The sequence below is a fragment of the Helianthus annuus genome, chromosome 12 (genome assembly GCF_002127325.2).
Source record: "Helianthus annuus cultivar XRQ/B chromosome 12, HanXRQr2.0-SUNRISE, whole genome shotgun sequence".
Lineage (NCBI taxonomy): Eukaryota > Viridiplantae > Streptophyta > Magnoliopsida > Asterales > Asteraceae > Helianthus > Helianthus annuus.
In genome coordinates, this window is record NC_035444.2 from 43,841,801 (window position 1) to 43,861,104 (window position 19,304).

Consider the following 19,304-nt stretch of genomic DNA (forward strand, 5'->3'; position numbering starts at 1 on the left):
TACAGTTCTACTCCTATCATCGCATCCACCTTTGCTACTTGATCTGGACAACAATTAACCTCTCACGCCTTGTTTTAATTTAATTTATTATGGTATTTTTATATTTTAATTGTTTTCTTATATTAAATTTTCTATTTATGTTATATTCTTTTATCATCTTTTGTTTTTGTTGACAAGACCCCCTTTTTGACCAACCCATATTTTTGTCACTCCCTATCGAAACTCTCTGTGTCGCAAGTCCTATAAGCCATATAAAATATGCAACAAAACATTAAGGTGCAAATTTCTTCAAAGAATAAATAAGTTAAAAGTATGATTAAAAATATTTTGTTTCGTTTATGGCATGTTCCACGAACTTAATTTTTATTACTTATCTCACTTTAATTCTTTTCAAGCACTTACATCTCTTCCATCATTTCTACCATATACTTATATATAAAAACTCTACATTTTTTCTTCCTTTAAATAAAATGATACTTTTTATACTTTTATCATTATATCTTCCCTCTCCTCCACTCAAAACACTTTCAAATTGATATATATATATATATTAAAAAATTTTAGAGGATAAACAGTGTACCCTTTAATATACAGATAAATTGTAACATTTTCTCCCAACTCCGCTCACAACCAATTTTTATAATATAAAGAATACTCTCAAAGAATTTAGTCAAAGAGATGTGAATGCTCTTACAATTACTTATCTTTGCATCAACTTTACCAAATTACGTTCCAAGTCTTTGTTGATAAAATATTTAATGTTCTTAAGTTATATATGTGTGGGTAATCAATTATTCTACTTATTTGAATGTTTAGCACTTTAACTCTATATGTATTTGAAATTAAAAAAAAAGATAACTACCAAAATTACCTGTGGTTTTTGTTAAGTCTGAGTATAAAAGGTCACATGATGAGGAGCGTATGAATTTTTAATGTATTTTTGTACCTTTTTACTCTTTTGTCAAGCTTTAAATTTATAAAACATGTATCACTCTCTACAACACGCTAGGGCAAATACACCCATCATTGACGTAGTATAGTGATGGTAAGATACCGAGGTCGTACAAGGAAGCAAGCTGTAGGATCGAGTTTGCCCTTCCTATGAGACAATCGGAGCTAGCACCTACCGAATATGTAGCGGAAATACATATTTGGCATGAATCAAAACAAAATCATAGAAGAAATGAGTAGAAACAGAAGAGATACACTTTAATACTGCTTTCTCATTCAACTTTCAAGAAATACAAGGTCAGCAGGTCGGCTACACTTGTGACATCAACGTACAGAATGAGAAAACACAAGGGGTATTTATACTAGAAGTAGTTTCGCTTGAAAGGTCATGACCATACAAGCGAAACCTTATCAAGTAGTTTCGCTTGTATGTCATGTGATCATTCAAGCGAAACCTAAACATGAAAACCATACTTTTACACATTTAACCCCTGTACAATACATAATTAACCAAAATAGACCCTATACATTGATTAACTACAACTAAGACGCAGGCTTTAGACATTATGCACCAACAAACTCCCCCTTGGATAAAGCCGCAGTCTTTGTCTAGTCTTCAGGTCTTCAAACTGCTCTATACATCTCTTCCCTTGGTTTTGGCTTTCTGCTCAGCGCAACCCTTATTTTTTCATTCTCTTTCTTTCTCGCTTTCTCTTCTTCAGCTTGCATCTTCATAAACGTGCCTTTCTTTTCTGCAAGCTTCTGACGTTCATGATTAGCTTTCCTTTTCATCTTCTCATCCAGCGACCACCAGGATGATTTCCATTTACTTTCAGAATTTATGCTTTTCTGAAAGCAAAGAGAAACTACACGTTGAAATTGCTTTGCTTGTTCTCTATCTGCTGGTTGATAGTGAATCTTGTTAATGAAAAGACATTCTATATCCTTTGCCGAGCAATTAACCAGCCACATTGGATCATACACATGTATCTCATGAATCTCTTCACCAGCTCTGTAAGTAATGATTGCTTCTGTTGTAATACAACTGTACACCCAGCCAATGAAGCCTTTATAGAATTCTTGTTCCATCTGAGGCATTGGAATTGTCCTCATTGTTCTTGGTGGCTTGATATTCAAGATAGTTTCTTCAACTCCAGTTTCAGGATTAATTCTCTGCACACGCTTTGGATGATGTGGCTTCCATTTACGAAATTCTTTCAACGATTCAAATTTAATGTAGCCCCAGATAGCAACATCATTCTTCCGAACAGGATAATCCAAACATTTTACCTTCGCCAGTTCATCTACATCCCACGAAGGTAATGACATGATGTCATATAAACGTGCAAAGTACTGGACTCCATACTCTCTTCGGATTGCATATGCATTCACCTGCGGTAAAAATCCCCAACTGATAATATCACCAAGAGAAACACTTTGATCACGTTGAAAATACTTCAAAGGTCTTTTAAATTTTCTCTCGTGACTCTTCTTGAACCACTTCGACCTATCTTCTTTTTCCATCTCCTTTTGAGTACTGTCGAAGGTTTTATCTTTCACTGCCTCAGTTACTTTCTGTCTTAACTCTTCTCTGTTTTCTTCAGCAAAGAATTCCATGAGTGTAGGATACTTAGAAGTATCTTCAGCTACATCTTCATCATCCGTACAATCTTCAATCTCAACTCAATCATACTTATCAGCCTCTTCAACATACTTGTACGAGTATTCAAGCTGTTGATTTATATCAAAAGACTCTAACTTTTCTTCAGAATCAATCTTGAATTCAGGATTCACATCTTGCAACATTTCTCTGTAAACATCTAAACTCAAGAACAACGTCTCAGAATGTTCAACAATTTGAGACTTACTAGACTCCCCCTTTCCACTAGCTTCTCCTGACTCTTCATTTACAGTGTCATTCATCAGATTATCAACATCTTGTTCAGAAGAACCTTCGGTAACTCTTAAACCAGTACCACCTGCAGCATCATCATCATCATTATCAGAACTGTGACTGCTAGCAGAAAATACTTTTTCATCTTTATCCTCTTTCTCTTCCTCCTCCTCTTCTTCTTCATCATCATCATCATTACTATATCCCTCTAACTCAGCAAGGTGAGTTTCATCTTCAAAGAAACCAGATATTGCAGAAATAGGTTCGGGATTCTCAACCACCATTGAAGGAATTATTGATCTTTCTGTGACAGCTGAACTACCTTCAACTCCCTTACCTTTGTCTTTCATTTGTCTTTCCATTTCTGCTTGACGTTCAGCTCTAATCTCCTCTACTTGCAGCTCTTCGAATTTTTGTTCTACTAGAGTTCCAAGCATGCTTTCAACGACTTCACTCAGCATGTAGAACTCATGATCTCTTGATTTTTTAGCTGCTTCCAGTTCTCTGTTCTTTTGCTTGAAGTATTCATTCTGATTATCTTTTCTAGACTTTTCTTCTTCAAGCTCCGCAACACGTACTTTCAATATATCAATTTCAGATTGATCAGCATCAATCTTTTTCACTAACACTTGATTTTCATCCTCTAACTTCTTCACACGAGTTTCAAGAAGTCTTTCTCTATCAGACACCTTCTTGTTTTCAGCAACAAACTTCTTGTTTTCTACTATCACTGCATCCATCTTTTTCTCCAACTTCAACAATTGATCATTATTTGCAACGTCGAAATTTCCAATGTCTAGAAGATTATCTTGTGGAGTATAAAGACCTCTGCTAGAAGAACGAGGTTGCATTTGAGTGAGTGGAGGTGTACCAAATAGATCTTGTGAAGAAAATACAGTTTGTTGTGGTGGTGGTGATTGATGAATCGGTGATGGTTGTCTTGGAGGTGTTGGTAGTCTAGGTGGTGAGGATTGTTGTGGAGGAGTAGGTTTTCTGGGTGGTGATTAATGAACAGGTGATTGTGGTGGTGTTGCTTCATGTGGTGGTGTGGGAGGCTTTTTACTTTCTTTTGATGGTTTCTTCTTTAGCACGATTTTCGGAGATTTCTTTGGATTGACTTTGCGTATTTTTGGAGAAACTACTTTCTTGCGACCTCCCGCTTTCTTTCTAGCTTTTGGTGAAGATTGTAATCCTGAAACATGCTCTAGAGAGGGCACATAGACTTCATCATCATCTTTCTCCTACCTTTTTCTCTTTCTCAACATCTTCTTTTTTTCTATTTCTACTTGAATTCTTTTCCGACTTTCAATCTCATCAATACCATCATCTGAAGAACTTGACGAACTTGTTGTACTTTTATCTACATCGTCACCTTCAATATCATCAGCAACTTTTTCTTTCTCTTTCTGGGCTTCAACAGTTACAACTTGTTCAACATTTGCAACAACTTCTGGCCCTGTTTCCAAAACATCTGCATCAAATAACACATCAACATTAAATGGATCATCAGTTGTAGCTGTCACTTGTTCTTTCTCTGCAGTTACCACCGAATTATCTTCTTCCGGTTCATCAACCAAAGACATTGTTGCTGCTTTCTTTTGCTTCTTTCTCGGTTTTGATGACGATCCTTCACTTTCTTTAACAATTGGAGTGGCCTTCCTACGTCTTCTTCCAGATTCCTTTACATACCACTCATTCTTAGTATTTTTGAAACCGGCAAGAATTTTCAATTCATCAGCATATGGCGCTTCCTTCATCTCTTCTTCATTCCTCCAGTTCTGGTGTTCAACTGGATCTGGATCGACGTAATTGGCATCTTTAACAGCACCAAAGAATACAGTATCAATTGTTGGTTCTGGATGGTTTGGATGATATCTCACATGCTGTTTGATAGTGACTTCATTCATGTGAGACTGCACTAATAAATCATCCTTGATGTTTCTGTCTATTTCAGGATACGCATGATCTATCAGTATCCGTACGAATCTCGGATACGTCCAAGACTTGACTTTTGTTGTGATGTTCTCGGCCATGTAATGAAATATGATGTGCGAAAAGTTATACTTCTTGTTTAACACTAATGCAGTCACCATATTCATTTGATAGTCTCTCATTGCATCATAACTACCTTTAGTGTGACTTAATGACAACAGAACACAATGGATCAAAAACTTGTAAGGCTTGGTAAACTTTGACTTCAAATAATTTGCAGCATTCAATGCTCCTTGATATCCCATCCTCAACATACATCCCTTCACCATTTGTTCTGGAAATCTCATCGGAGAGTCTGCTTCATCAGGAAAGTTGATCACTTCACGTATGAGAGCTTCAGTCACCAGAATATTCTCCAACTTCCCATGTACTTCTACCACTGAAGAGATAACTTTGTTCTGCTCATCGTATACGGCATTCTTCCAGAATCGTTCAATATGAGATCTATACACCGGTCTCTGATCAGTCAATGCCTTTCGAATTGGAATACGCCCCATGAACTCCAAAATTCCATTAAAATTTACCAGATCCGTATATTTTTGAACATCCAAATCACAACAACTGTTGTGAAGAGGATCAAAAACTACATTTGACACCTGCAAATCACAAACACACTAAATTAGTCACTTAGAAATTTTTCAAACATTAAAGTTCTTCAAGTGCACTTATAAGCGAAACAACTAAAGTATTCATAATCTAAACATGACATAAGACTTATAAGCAAAACCATGTGATTGTTCATATAAGCGAAACATGATATTGTTCAATCAAGCGAAACATAAACAAACAGAACATGTGAAGGTACTTATAAGCGGAACACACATTGTTCAAACAAGCGGAACATGTCCCTGTACATTCAAGCGAAACACCTTGATGAACTATGAAAAACATACAAGCGGAACATGACTGTGTACACTCAAGCGGAACATGTGCCTGTTCAGATAAGCGAAACATCTGGAATATGTACGTTTAAGCGAAACATTCAACAACCACTTCAAAACTGATTAAATCCTAAAATTGAATTTACCCACCTGTTAATTAGACAAAACCGAGACTAGGTATATGTCTTAATTTCAATTTTCACATTTCTAAAACCCTAGATCTACGGCCGTAACAATCAGACAACACCAAACATCATCATACATCAAATTTGAAATAATCAAAGCATAAAATCATGATCTAAACATAAAAGCGACTGTACATGATCATTATCAATCTTCAATTTCACACATACATGCCTAAATCTATGCTCAGTTTCAAAACAGATGCCGACATGTCAAATAAGGCATGAGATTGACCAAATTAAACGAAGACTTACCTTGCCCATGATTGTTCTACTAGTAAAGCAAAAGAAACAGATGAAAAATGGGCAGCACAACGATTGAAAATGGTCGGAATAGTGGTTCGCTTCAAATCGCCAGTGAGAGGTTGTCAAGTAAGCGAAAGGTGAAAGTGACCGACAAGCGGAACCTCTAACCTTATATATGTGATGAGGTTTCGCTTTTGTGACCTTTGACACTCAAGCGGTACCTCATTTGTAGCTTCAAGCGGAATACATGAAACAACCATTCAAGCGTGTCACACCCCGACCGCGTGTAACATGCAACCGCGACGGAAAACGTCGGGGAGTGTTGTGGACAGAATTAATTGTTTCATAACCATGGAAATCAAAGTTACATTTTATTTATTAAACAAGAGTAGTACATTGTCTTAAACATGAAAACAAAGAGTTTATAACATAATTAACTAAGTCTATCTTCAGTTTTAGTCTCTAAGGCACAGGTCCGCCCTAGTATCGTGATCAACATCCTATGGAACAGCTCCTGAAAACATATCTGAAAGTAGGTACGTCAGCATAAAAATGCCTGTGAGATACATAGGTTTTGTGAAAATGGGATTCATGACTTGAGGTTAAAGAAATGTTTAATAACAGTCAGTCATGAACCTTGTACTTTGTCTTGCTTTGTAAACCATTTGGAAAACGAAAACATCAGATGATATGTATAGATAAGTGCAAGGTTAAACGAGTAACCAAGTAAAATGAGTTGAATATAATAAGTTGTTTTGTAAGACAATGTTTTATGAAAAGTATGTTATTTGTCTAAAATGTTATATGTCTAAACTGAAATGATTTAGGTAATGCTAAGATATGTAATATTATACAAACATTTATATATAGGAAGTACCAGCGGCGTATCCACCATGTTTGCATCATATTACATACTCCACGTTACTCAAACCATTTACCCAAACCAATCCACCATGTAAATTGTTCATGTATAAACCAAATGTCAAGTGTTATTGTGTAAACCATGTCAAATGTTTATGTTCAATGTAAACCACCAAATGTGTATGTCAATGTCAACGTGTTTATGTTCAATGTAAATCATGTAATGTGTATCCCACAATGTATCATGTATGGTAAGCGAAATGTATCAACTTAAACCATATGTAAAATGCACAAAACAAGTTGTTGAAGTAACACGTGGTTTAAATCAACGTTATGTTCTATGGAAAAATGCATGCTCTATTGATATTAACATTTATGCGGTATTGTAAACTATGCATACATCCAAGCCTTGAGACTGCGGCGATAAACCCTCAAACAAATTAAAGGTTTATCTAGGTTATGTATATCGAATTCGGTCACTCCTTCCAGTCCTATCAAACCCAGGACTTCAGGAATGGGAGTTGTCAATTCCAATGGTACCACTACCTACTAACGAACGGCGTAGCTAATGTTAATGAATGTATTGTCCCATGTTAAACAAACCAAATGTCATAACAAAATGAAGGCATGTTATGTAAACAATTGTACTAAGTATGCTAAGTAAACATACGAAGCAGAAATGTTCATGTAAATCAATGTGCCCATATGCTGAGTAAACATATGCAGCAGAAATGTTCATGTAAATCCATGTGCCCATATGCTGAGTAAACATATGCAGCAGAAATGTTCATGTAAATCAATGTGTCCATATGCTGAGTAAACATATGCAACAGAAATCTTCATGTAAATCAATGTGTCCATATACTGAGTAAACATATGCAACAGAAATGTAATGTAAATCAAATGTACTAAGTACGCACACAATGGGCATACATAGCATGAAATGTAATGAAATCATGTACTATAATGTACTAACAACATAGCAGGCATATGATGTGAAAACATGGAAAGCATGAATGTAACAGATAGGCACATGTGTTTCACCCCAAAACATTTTAGAAAACAGTAAAAGAGGGGTTCAATGTACTCACATTGACACCTCGAAAGCATTTAAATGATGGGGTTCTATGTACTCACCGGAGATTGCTTTGGAGTTCTTGTATAATAACCAGATAATGCTAAAGATCACGGGATATCAAACGGCACCTAAGAGGTAGCTATGTTAATATACCGGACCAAATCGGAAGGATCGGATAGTATGCGGGTTCGTAAACCAAATGAGTATGGAGACTCGTGTAATATGGTTTAACAAAGCCTACATACTAAAATGAAACCTAACCTAAGTGCTTGCGACCCATTACGACCCGTTTAGGTAGCTTATGCTACCTTACGCGTCGTTCGCGTAGAACGCGTCTGGAACGCCTAACATCGTGACCACAAGGTATAACCTCGGAAGGTTATAGCTATGGTCACCTAATGTGTTTGGTCGGATCCTAATGATTGACCAAATGGGTCGGGTTCGAAAGTATAAGCGATGGTTTAGATCGCTTACCTTACGACCCTATATAAGCACTAAACTAAAAGTGACGAGCTAAGCATGTTGGAACATGCTTAACTAAGTTTAGAAAACAGGTTTGGCATCAAAGCAAACAGCTTTGACGCTCACGAGTAGTTTGGTTACAAAATATGCAAGAATGCACATTTTGGCCGAAACTACGGCTCGTCACTGAGCCTAGATAACGTGGTGATCAGTAGGTATAGTCACTATGGACCATAACCATCGTGATCACGCTCACGTTATGAAGTTCCAACGAACTTCGCATCGACCATAAGCTGGTCAACGCAGAATGTCAACAAAACGTCGACTTTCGGACTCGAAAAGCGATAAAACAATGAAAGAATACTTACGGAGGGTCCCCGAATGCTAATCGAGATCAGAGAAACTCAGGTATGAAGCAATACTTCAACTTAGAGCTTTTTAGATCTGATTCTTGTGATTTTTACACAAAAGGGGGGGGGTATTTATAGGAAAAGTGGAACCGTTAGGATCGTTTTATCGAATATCGTGCCATGATCTTGTGCGTACATGTGTTACAATGCTAGATTCACTGAATATGGCCCTTGGACTTTCATTGGGTGAAAAGGCAATCAAACCTTTCGCGATCTGAAGAGCCAATCAACATTAAATGTGGGTTCTGCTGTACTGGGGACCCCTTACGGACCGTATGGGCTTTGGCTTACTGATGGAGAGTGCAAAACACGAGCGTAAAGTGTGTTAAATTACGTATTTTATTGTGTCGTAAGCGATTACAAGTCTCGAATGTGATATCTACGAGCGTTTGTGGTGTTATAGGTTAATCGGGTTAAAGCGCCAAAGTTAGAGCGATAAGGATGATGAAAAAAGTGATTCGTGCTGAGTGGGCGTTGATTCGGATCGAGATAGAGTTTGAAGATACAAGATACATGACGTGACAAAGTTCAAGGGTATTCGGGTAATTAAATGAAAGTTGATTATAGTTAAAAGTGAACAGAAAGTCGGGACCGTAGCCGGCACTACAAACCGTAACTTACGGTTTAGAGATGTGTTGAAACCAAAAGAATCAGAAGGTTCACATCGTAACTTACACTCAATTTCGTAAGTTACGTTTGAAAGATGTAGGGCACATGTGCAACAAAAATTGGATGGCATTACATTATTGGGTTTGAAATCCCTAAGATCCACGTGAGGGAAAAGGAGTTCATTGGACCATTTTTTATGAGTCATCACAACATAATAAATATTGGCAGACCTTGGGGACGTGAGTAACACAAAGTCAACATCACAATTTCATTATCACATTCACGTGGACATTTTTTGGCGGCACACATGTGGGGATCTTGAGGGTTTTATCTAGGAATCACATCATCATCTATCCCCATATATCACATGCAAGGAACAAAGTGAACAAGATCATCATTATTATTTGACAACATTAGTGGGCTGACATATGCATATATTTGATGGCATAGAAAACTTGGTGGATTATTTTGATTGGGCCGATACCAACACATGTCATCATCACATGGGCTTGGCCGACGTGGACTCGTTGGGGGACTAAGTGGATTAAGTGGGCAGCTCTAACTCACGTCAAAGAAGAAATTAAGTGGGCCGATATGATAAGAGTCACGTGGACTCTTTTGGCGGTTGTGGACTTCTTGGGCTCACGTGAAAAGAAAACAACGGGGAATCCATTATCATCTTGACGGCAGAAGGGTTTTGACTATGGTTCGACGGTGTGAAGATCATCACTCAACCCAGATGAGCGGCTAGTCTTTGTATGGTTTCCTTCGGATGGAGGGTTTTTGTAAGTTAGACAATTCTATGTGTTTGCTACAATCGTTTTATCTTGGTGATCTAAGCATTCGATGCTTTTCACTTTGATTTGATTTGATTTATTGGTTGTAAACAATTGCATTTATTTAAGCCTTAATTTCTAAGCATTCAGTTCCCGAGAATTCTAGTAATTGGGATATATTTGACATGGGGTTAGGGTTTGTAAGTGTAATTGATAATCATTCGATAACCTCCCGTTATGTATTGACCGGAGTACTTAGTCGTTGGTTATCACAATTAGTTAATCAGGTTTAACACCTATGTCTATGTAGGTAACGATTAAATACATAGTTGAAGTTAACTAGAAAACCTGAAATCTGGAGGAACCATCTTCTCTCCTACTGATTTAAACTTCGCTTTTAGTTCGCAATTTCTAGATAAAAAATCAAATCATCAATTGAATTTTACTTTTTAGCATTAGTTAATTAATACTTAGCATCATAACACTTTCCACAATCCTCCTCTGGTTCGATATCCGACTTATCATATCTACATAGTTTAGTTGGTTTTTGCATGTCCTTAACGACAGACATCACTTACGGTCCGTAAGCCCCTAGTTTGGCAGATTTACCATTTTAGTCCCTGCAGCACCAAAACATGGTATTTGATGCGTTTTTGGCACGTTTAAGCCCCGTTAACCTCATTTCAAAGCTCTAAAATGATGTTAAAGTATAGGGAACTGAAAATGTGCTCAAAAATATGTCGGATGTCGGTTCGTTTGGCCGTACGGTCGCGATGTTCGGTTAATTACGACGGAATGCGCATAAGCGCGAAAGACGATCCAAATTGCGCGACGAATGGATTTTTCTCATGCCATACACTAAGGCATAATATAAGGATGCTTACATAAATTTTTGGATGTCCGGATGTATTCAGAACGTAAGTTATGCGCGAAAGTGCAAACTTGTGCACTTTTTGACACTTTTAGCCCCTGAATGATCCAAAAGTCTGTTTTAGCATACCAAACCCCTCAAAGCCTATTTCTAAGCTATGTAAAGGATATTTATGGTATGTTTAACTTATGGACATGTTCCGGAATGTTCGTTACAGTTCGAATTGGCATACTTTCGCAGTTTGTCAATTTTAGTCCCTGTAAGCGAATTAACTTGTTTTTGCCATACCAAAGCCTTCAAAACTTATTTCTAACTTATGTAAAGGTTATTTAAGGTATGTTGAGTATTTGTTGATGTTCCGGAGTATTTGTCGCATTAAACTGAGTACGTTTAAGCACCAGTTAGCATATAACTCTCCAGAAAGCAATGTAGAGTTTGAAATTGATTAAAAGTCAAAACATGAAAAACGTAAAACACAACCAAACAAACATTGGGATAAAATAACATTGTTTTATTGATAATTGAACTGTTCACAATGATTACAAGCACAAATGTTACAGTCTCCCCTACTTGTGGAAATTTCGTCCCGAAATTTATTTAGAGGAAACTCGTGGAAACAGATGCGGATATTTCGCCTTCATTTGATCTTCACGTTCCCAAGTAAACTCGGGTCCACGCTTAGATTCCCAACGAACCTTGACCAAAGGAATGCGCTTGCGCTTAAGCCACTTGACTTCACGTTCCATGATTTCCACCGGTTTCTCAACAAATTTTAGTGTTTTATCAACACGAATTTCGTCAAGCGGTATGTGGAGGTTCTCATCAGCTAAACACCTCTTGAGATTGGACACGTGAAAAGTTGGATGAACATTTCCAAGTTCAGGAGGTAACTCAAGTCTGTAGGCTACCTTACCGATTCTTTCGACGATCTTGAATGGTCCAACGTATCTAGGTGCAAGTTTTCCTTTCTTTCCAAATCTGATCACACCTTTCCAAGGTGAGACCTTAAGTAATACACGATCACCAACTTGAAAATCCAAGGGCTTGCGTTTTAGGTCCGCGTAACTCTTTTGACGGCTTCTAGCTATCTGAAGGTTATCACGAACTTTCTTAACCTTCTCTGTTGTCTCTAAAATGAGGGCAGGTCTAGTAAGTTGAGCCTCACCAATCTCATTCCAGCAGACTGGTGAACGACATTTTCGACCATAGAGAGCTTCGAAAGGAGCCATGTTGATGCTGGAGTGATAACTGTTGTTGTAGGAGAATTCAATCAATGGAAGATGTGAATCCCAACTACCACCAAAATCGATCACACACGCTTTAAGCATATCCTCCAGTGTCTGGATTGTTCTTTCAGATTGACCATCCGTTTGTGGATGATAAGTTGTGCTTAGATTAAGTTGGGATCCCATAGCAGATTGCATGGTTCTCCAAAAATGAGAAGTGAAACGAGCATCTCTGTCATAAATGATGTTCAAAGGAACACCATGTCGTGCTACAATTTCATCCACGTAGATTTGAGCAAGTTTGTCAGCAGAGAAATCCTCACGGATTGGCAAGAAATGCGCTGACTTGGTAAGACGATCAACGACTACCCAAATGGCATCGTGACCCTTCTTTGTGCACGGGAGTTTAGTAATGAGATCCATAGTAATGTTTTCCCATTTCCAAACTGGGATCTCTGGTTGCTCCAATAATCCGGAAGGACGCTGATGTTCAGCCTTAACCTTAAGACAAGTAAGGCATTTGGATACGTATAAGGCAATGTCTTTCTTCATACCAGGCCACCAATACTGAATACGAAGATCCTTATACATCTTATCTGAGCCAGGATGAATAGAATAACGAGACTTATGGGCTTCATCCATAAGCAAGGTACGAAGATTATCTTGGCTCGGGACCCACAAACAGTCCATGAAGTAATATGATCCATTGTCCTTCAGTTCAAGAGCAGGTGTTATGTGATAAGGAAATTCCTTATCCATCAAACCTTGTGAAACACATGCTTGTTGAGCCTGAGAAATGCGGGCTTGTATATCAGTTTGAATAACAGATTGGACACGTACACAATGAAGCTTAGTACGTTCCTTGCGACTCAATGCATCGGCTACGACATTCGCCTTACCAGGATGGTAGCGGATCTCGCAGTCGTAGTCGTTTAGAAGTTCAACCCAACGTCTTTGCTTCATGTTGAGTTCCTTTTGATTGAAGATATGTTGAAGACTTTTGTGGTCAGTGAAAACCACACATTTTGTACCGTACAAATAGTGTCTCCAGATCTTAAGAGCGAAGACAACTGCACCCAACTCAAGATCATGAGTGGTGTAGTTTTTCTCATGTATCTTCAACTGTCTTGATGCGTATGCTATGACTTTGTTTCTTTGCATCAGGACGCAGCCAAGACCCAATTTAGATGCATCGCAATAAACGACAAAATCATCATTGCCCTCAGGCAATGTTAGGACAGGCGCGTCGCAAAGCTTTTGTTTCAAAGTCAGAAACGCTTCCTCTTATTTGACTCCCCAATCAAATGGCTTGTTCTTATGAGTTAGAGCAGTTAGAGGAACTGCAATCTTTGAGAAATTCTCAATGAAGCGGCGGTAATAACCCGCCAGACCAAGGAAAGAACGAACTTCAGTAGGAGTAGTAGGCGTATCCCAATCCTTAATGGCACTGATCTTGGAGGGATCCACATGTATACCTTGTTCGTTGACAATATGTCCTAAGAATTGAACTTCTTTAAGCCAAAACTCACACTTGGAGAATTTGGCGAAAAGCTGCTCTTTCTTTAGGAGTTCCAATGTAAGACGTAGATGTTGCTCATGATCAGCTTGTGTCTTAGAATAAATCAAGATGTCATCAATGAAAACGATGATGAACTTATCCAAATAAGGCTTGCAGACCCTATTCATCAAGTCCATGAAAACAGCAGGAGCATTAGTCAAACCGAATGGCATGACTGTGAACTCATAATGTCCAAAACGAGTACGGAACGCTGTCTTGGGAATGTCTTCTTCATGTACACGAAGTTGACGATATCAGGATCGCAGATCAATCTTTGAAAAATAAGAAGCGCCTTGCAATTGATCAAAGAGATCATCAATGCGAGGTAGGGGATATCGATTCTTGATGGTGAGCTTGTTATGCTCACGATAATCGATACACATCCTGAAAGATCCATCCTTCTTCTTTACAAAAAGAACGGGAGTACCCCATGGTGAAAAGCTAGGACGGATAAAACCTTTGTCGGAGAGCTCCTGAAGCTGTTTAGATAATTCTTGCATCTCTGACGGTGCAAGACGGTATGGAGCTCTGGCAATGGGATTTGCACCAGGTACGAGATCAATACGGAACTCGACTTGGCGTGCTGGAGGTAGACCAGGTAACTCTTCAGGGAAAACTTCAGAATAATCCCGAATGACATGAATATCTGAAATAGACTTACCCTTGCCTTTATCTGCTGTAACATGTGCTAAGAAAGCCACATAGTGCTTTCGCAGATATTTCCGAGCTTTAAAACAAGACATGAGTTTGAGACCACCGGCAGGCTTCTCACCACGAACCTGTAGGATCTCGCCTGTCGACAGCGACACACGAACAATCTTCTCAGAACAAACTATCTCTGCGCGATGCTTAGATAACCAATCCATGCCCACTATAACGTCGAAGCTTCCAAGTTGCATTGGCGTGAGGTCAATCGGAAAAATATGGTCGTTAAGGTTCAACTGGCAGTTGCGTAGAACAGAATTAAGAACAATGGGTTCTCCACTGGCAACCTCTACTGTCAAAGGTTTACCTAGTTTCGTTCTAGACACACGAAGCATTGTCTCAAAAGAAAATGACACAAAACTCTTGTCGGCACCCGAATCAAAAAGAACAGATGCTGGCTGATTATTAATAAAGAACGTACCGTTCACCACTTTGTTGTCTGCTTGTGCTTCTTGTGCATTCTTGTTGAAGACTCGACCTCGAGCCTCAGCCTGATTCTGGTTTGCATTCTGGTTCTGGTTGGCTAGCCTTGGACACCGATTTCTGTAGTGGGTCAGATCCCCACAGTTATAACAAGCACCAGGTGGGTAGTTTGGTCGTGCAGCCTGACCCTGTTGCTGAGCAGGGTTCTAAGCTGCGCGGTTTTGAGCAAACCGATAGACATCGGCAAGATGACCTGACTTCCCACAGTTAGTACAGAAACGGCACTGATATTGCGGCTGATGGTGACTGTTGCATTGATTGCACAAAGGTGCACTCCCTGAATAGGGCTTCTTCGCTGGAGGCTGGTTGGGAGCTGCCTGGTTAGCTTGGGCAGTGACAGCATAGTTTTGGGAAGCCTTATGCTTCTTTGCCCTTTTTGATGAATCAGACTCCTTTCCATTCTTGTTTTGACCTTTCTTGCTATCTTCCTTGTCAGCCGACTGTTTCTTGCCCTTGTCGCCCTTCCTGTGTAGCTTATTCTTTCGAATCTGCGACTCATGTGACATCTGTGCCTCCACGGCCATCAAACAAATACCAAATCAATGAAATATTGTGTTTCATACTTGGGATTTGTATAAATACGTGTATCATTTGCACATATCAATTCTCGTTCGATTTCAAGCTCTAAATCGCTTTCTGGAAGGTTATACGCGCACTAATGCGTAAATATAACCAGTTTAATGCAACAAACACTCCGGAATAGTGAAATAGGCTTAACATACCTTAAATAACCTCCACATAACTTAGAAATAAGTTTTGGATGGTTCGGTGTGTTAATATCAACCTTGTTCGATCGCAGGGACTATTTATGTCAAATTGCGAAACTATACCGATTTGTATAGTAACGAACACTCCAGAACTTGATCATAAGTTAAACATACCCTAAATAACCTTTACATAGCTTAGAAATAGGCTTTGAAGGGTTCGGTATGCTAAAATAAACTTTATTGATCAATAGAGACTAAAAGCGTCAAAAGTGCATAAGTTTGCATTTTTGCGCATATCTTACGTTCTGAATACATCCGGACATCCAAAAATTTATGTAAGCATTAAAATATTATGTTTTAGTTTTTGGCATAATAAAAATCCATTCGCCGCGCAATTTGGATCATTTTTGCGTTCGTTACGACTCCCGTCGTAATTAACCGAACAACGCAATCGTACGACCAAACGAGCCGACATCCATGATATTTTTTAGCACATTTTAAGTTCCCTATACTTTAACTGCATTTTAGAGACTTAAAATGGGGTTAACGGGGTTTAAAAGTGCCAAAAATATAAAGGTTTACAAGTGTATGGACCATTTTTGAAAATTCTTGTAGATACATTGAACTTGGTCCATTTTTTTAGGCATCCATGGTATTTCAAAACAATGTGCCACACATGGATGGTTTTGATCCTTGTTTTGCAATACCATTTGATGGTTTTAACTATTCCCATGGTTTTTAAAACCATGTGCCCACATGTAAGGTCTAGATCAAAGCACGTTTTTCGACGAACGATCTTAACGGTTCTAGATTTCCTATAAATACCCACCATGTTTTCATTCATTCCTCACATTTGAATTTGATTCAAACTCTCTAAGTGGAAGTATATGCTTCCTACCTGAGAGAGAATCGGGTTCAAATCTTGCGGGGACCTTCTGTAAGTATTCTTTCGCGTTTTTCATTCGTTTTTATTGTTAAAGTCAAACTGCGTTTGACTTTCTGCAATGACCAGTTTATGGTCAATGCGAAGTTCGTTTGAACTTCATAACGTGAGCGTAATCACGATGGTTATAGTCCCTAGTGACTATACCTACTGATTACCATGTTATCTAGGCTCAGTGACGAGCCGTAGCTTCGGCCAGAATGTGTTTTCTCGCGTATTTTGTAACCAAGCTACTTTTAGGTATCAAAACCGTTTGTTTTGATACCAAACCTGTTTTCTAACCTAACTAAACATGTTTTGACATGTTTAGCTCGTCACTTTTTAGTTTTGTGCCTGTGTAGAGTCGTAAGTCAAGCGGACTAAACACCCGCTTAGACTTTCGAACACGACCCGTTTGGTCGATCATTAGGATCCGACCAAACATGTTTTGTGACCATAGTAGGGTAGGGAATAACCTTTCGAGGTTATACCTTATGGTCACTTAGGGTTAATTAGTCGCATGATAGGTAGTTATATGCCTTTAGTAAATTACCAAAATACCCTTTTCATACATAATTGGTAATTAAGCATATGTAACCTAAACTTTTGACACATAACTAATTATGTAACATAATTAACCAAGTATGGGCATATAGTACTTGTCATAGGACTAGTTAGACTTCTCGAACGCGCGTTTGCGCGCACGACGCGTTAAAGTAGCGTAAGCTACCTTAATGGGTCGTAACGGGTCGAAAGCACTTAGGTTAGGTTTCAATTTAGTATGTAGGCATTGTTAAATCATGTCATATGAGTTCCAATAACTCATTTGGTTTACAAGACCTCATCCTATCCGATCCTCCGACTTAGTTCCGGTTTATTTATATAGTTATTAGGTTGCCGATTGATTCCGTGCTCCCTCTAGCTTTGCTTGGTTGTTGTTCAAAGACCGCTAAGCATTCTCAGGCGAGTACATAGATCCCCTATTTTACTGTTTTCGATTGTTTTGGGGTGATCCATATGTGTTAAATGATTTCAATGTTTAAACGATGTTTTCCAAAAACGACTAAGATGGTTTTTATTAAAACTAATAACGATTTTGATAATGTGAACAAGCTTGTTGGTTGTAATTACATAACGAATAATATCCATTAATTTTGGCCAAACCGACCAGTATTAGGTTATGGTACCATAGGATCTGACAAATCCCGTTATCAGACTGCACCCATGGTTATGTGTGGGTTAGGTGGGTAATGACCGAATCTGTTGATTGTTAACTTACCCTTTGGTGGTTAGTTAATGCGAGATTGTAGTTAACTTACCCTTTGGTGGTTAGTTAATGCGAGATTGGCGATAGGCGAGTCACGAAGGTTTGGATATTATTAGCGAGGCGACCAAAAGTAGTTTTCACAAATTAAAACGAGGATGATTTAAACGATTGTTAAACGAGTTAACGATTTTGAAACGATCTTAACGAGTTAAACGATTTGGGTAAACGATTGGTTTTTGGTTAGTGTTTAGATAACGAGACAGGTGTAATATGTTGAAAGCATGGTGGATACGTCGCTGGTACTTCCTATATATAAGTGTTTTCAACATATTACATACCGTGGCATTATTTAGTTCACTTGGGTAAACGATTTTGAGACGATGTCACACAAACGAGGTTTTTGAAATGATATAAACCATACGAGTTTTGTTAACAAGTTTTTACGAGATTTTTACAAAATTGATTTAACTAAATGTTTTGGGTTAAGAATCATGGCTACGAGATTTTATAAATTGTAATCAACTTGATTTGAGTTGGTTATCTATGTTGCAATACACTTTTCAAAATGAGGTTTGTATTTTGACTCTTGTAGTCTAACGAGGTACTACAACATGTAAACTAGCCATGAATCCGATACTCTCATAAAACCTATATACTCGCCAGCATTTCTTTGCTGACTTTGTTTTCACATATGTTTTAGGCGATGTTGATTGTTAGGATGTATGCTCACATAGGACTGGACAAGGCCTTAGTGACTTAATAACAATGATAGACTATGTTTAACTTGTTTGTTAGATTTCAAGACGATGTAAACGTTTAATGTTTAATAAAACAAAACTTCAAATTTCCGTGTGTTGAAACAATGATTCTATTACAACACTCCCCGACGTTTCCGCCACGTTTTGTTGTTTTAACGTGGTCGGGGTGTGACAGAAAAGTTGGTATCAGAGCTCATGGTTATAGGGAATTAGGTTATTAGTAATGCTTTGACCTAGTCTATAAGCTTCCTAGGACCCTAACACAAGATTCTTGTGTTTAGATCTTAAAACAATACCGTCACCTATCTTAGGTAACAACCACAATAAGAACATAAACTTTCGAACCCGCTTCGAAAATTAATCATCTGTTCTAGGATGATTTATTACTAGGTTTTGAACCTTTTGTTATAAGGTTTTGAACCCTTTAAGTTTTCAAAATCTCGTCAGAGTTTGGGTCTAAATAGT

At 38.2% G+C, this 19,304-nt stretch overlaps 1 protein-coding gene across 1 annotated transcript; it reads right to left on the reverse strand.

Annotated features, from left to right (window-relative positions):
- Window positions 1–2,634: 2,634 nt before the first annotated feature.
- Window positions 2,635–3,696, reverse strand: LOC110892783 (ESF1 homolog). Its single transcript, XM_022139930.1, has one exon. It carries the CDS (start codon window positions 3,694–3,696, stop codon window positions 2,635–2,637), a length of 1,062 nt encoding a protein of 353 aa, XP_021995622.1.
- Between the last annotated feature and the right edge of the window lie 15,608 nt (window positions 3,697–19,304).

Bases quoted from the DNA above. Each gene is read 5' to 3' on its own strand.
- LOC110892783 (XM_022139930.1), bottom strand. From the start codon at position 3,696: ATGCAACCTCGTTCTTCTAGCAGAGGTCTTTATACTCCACAAGATAAT.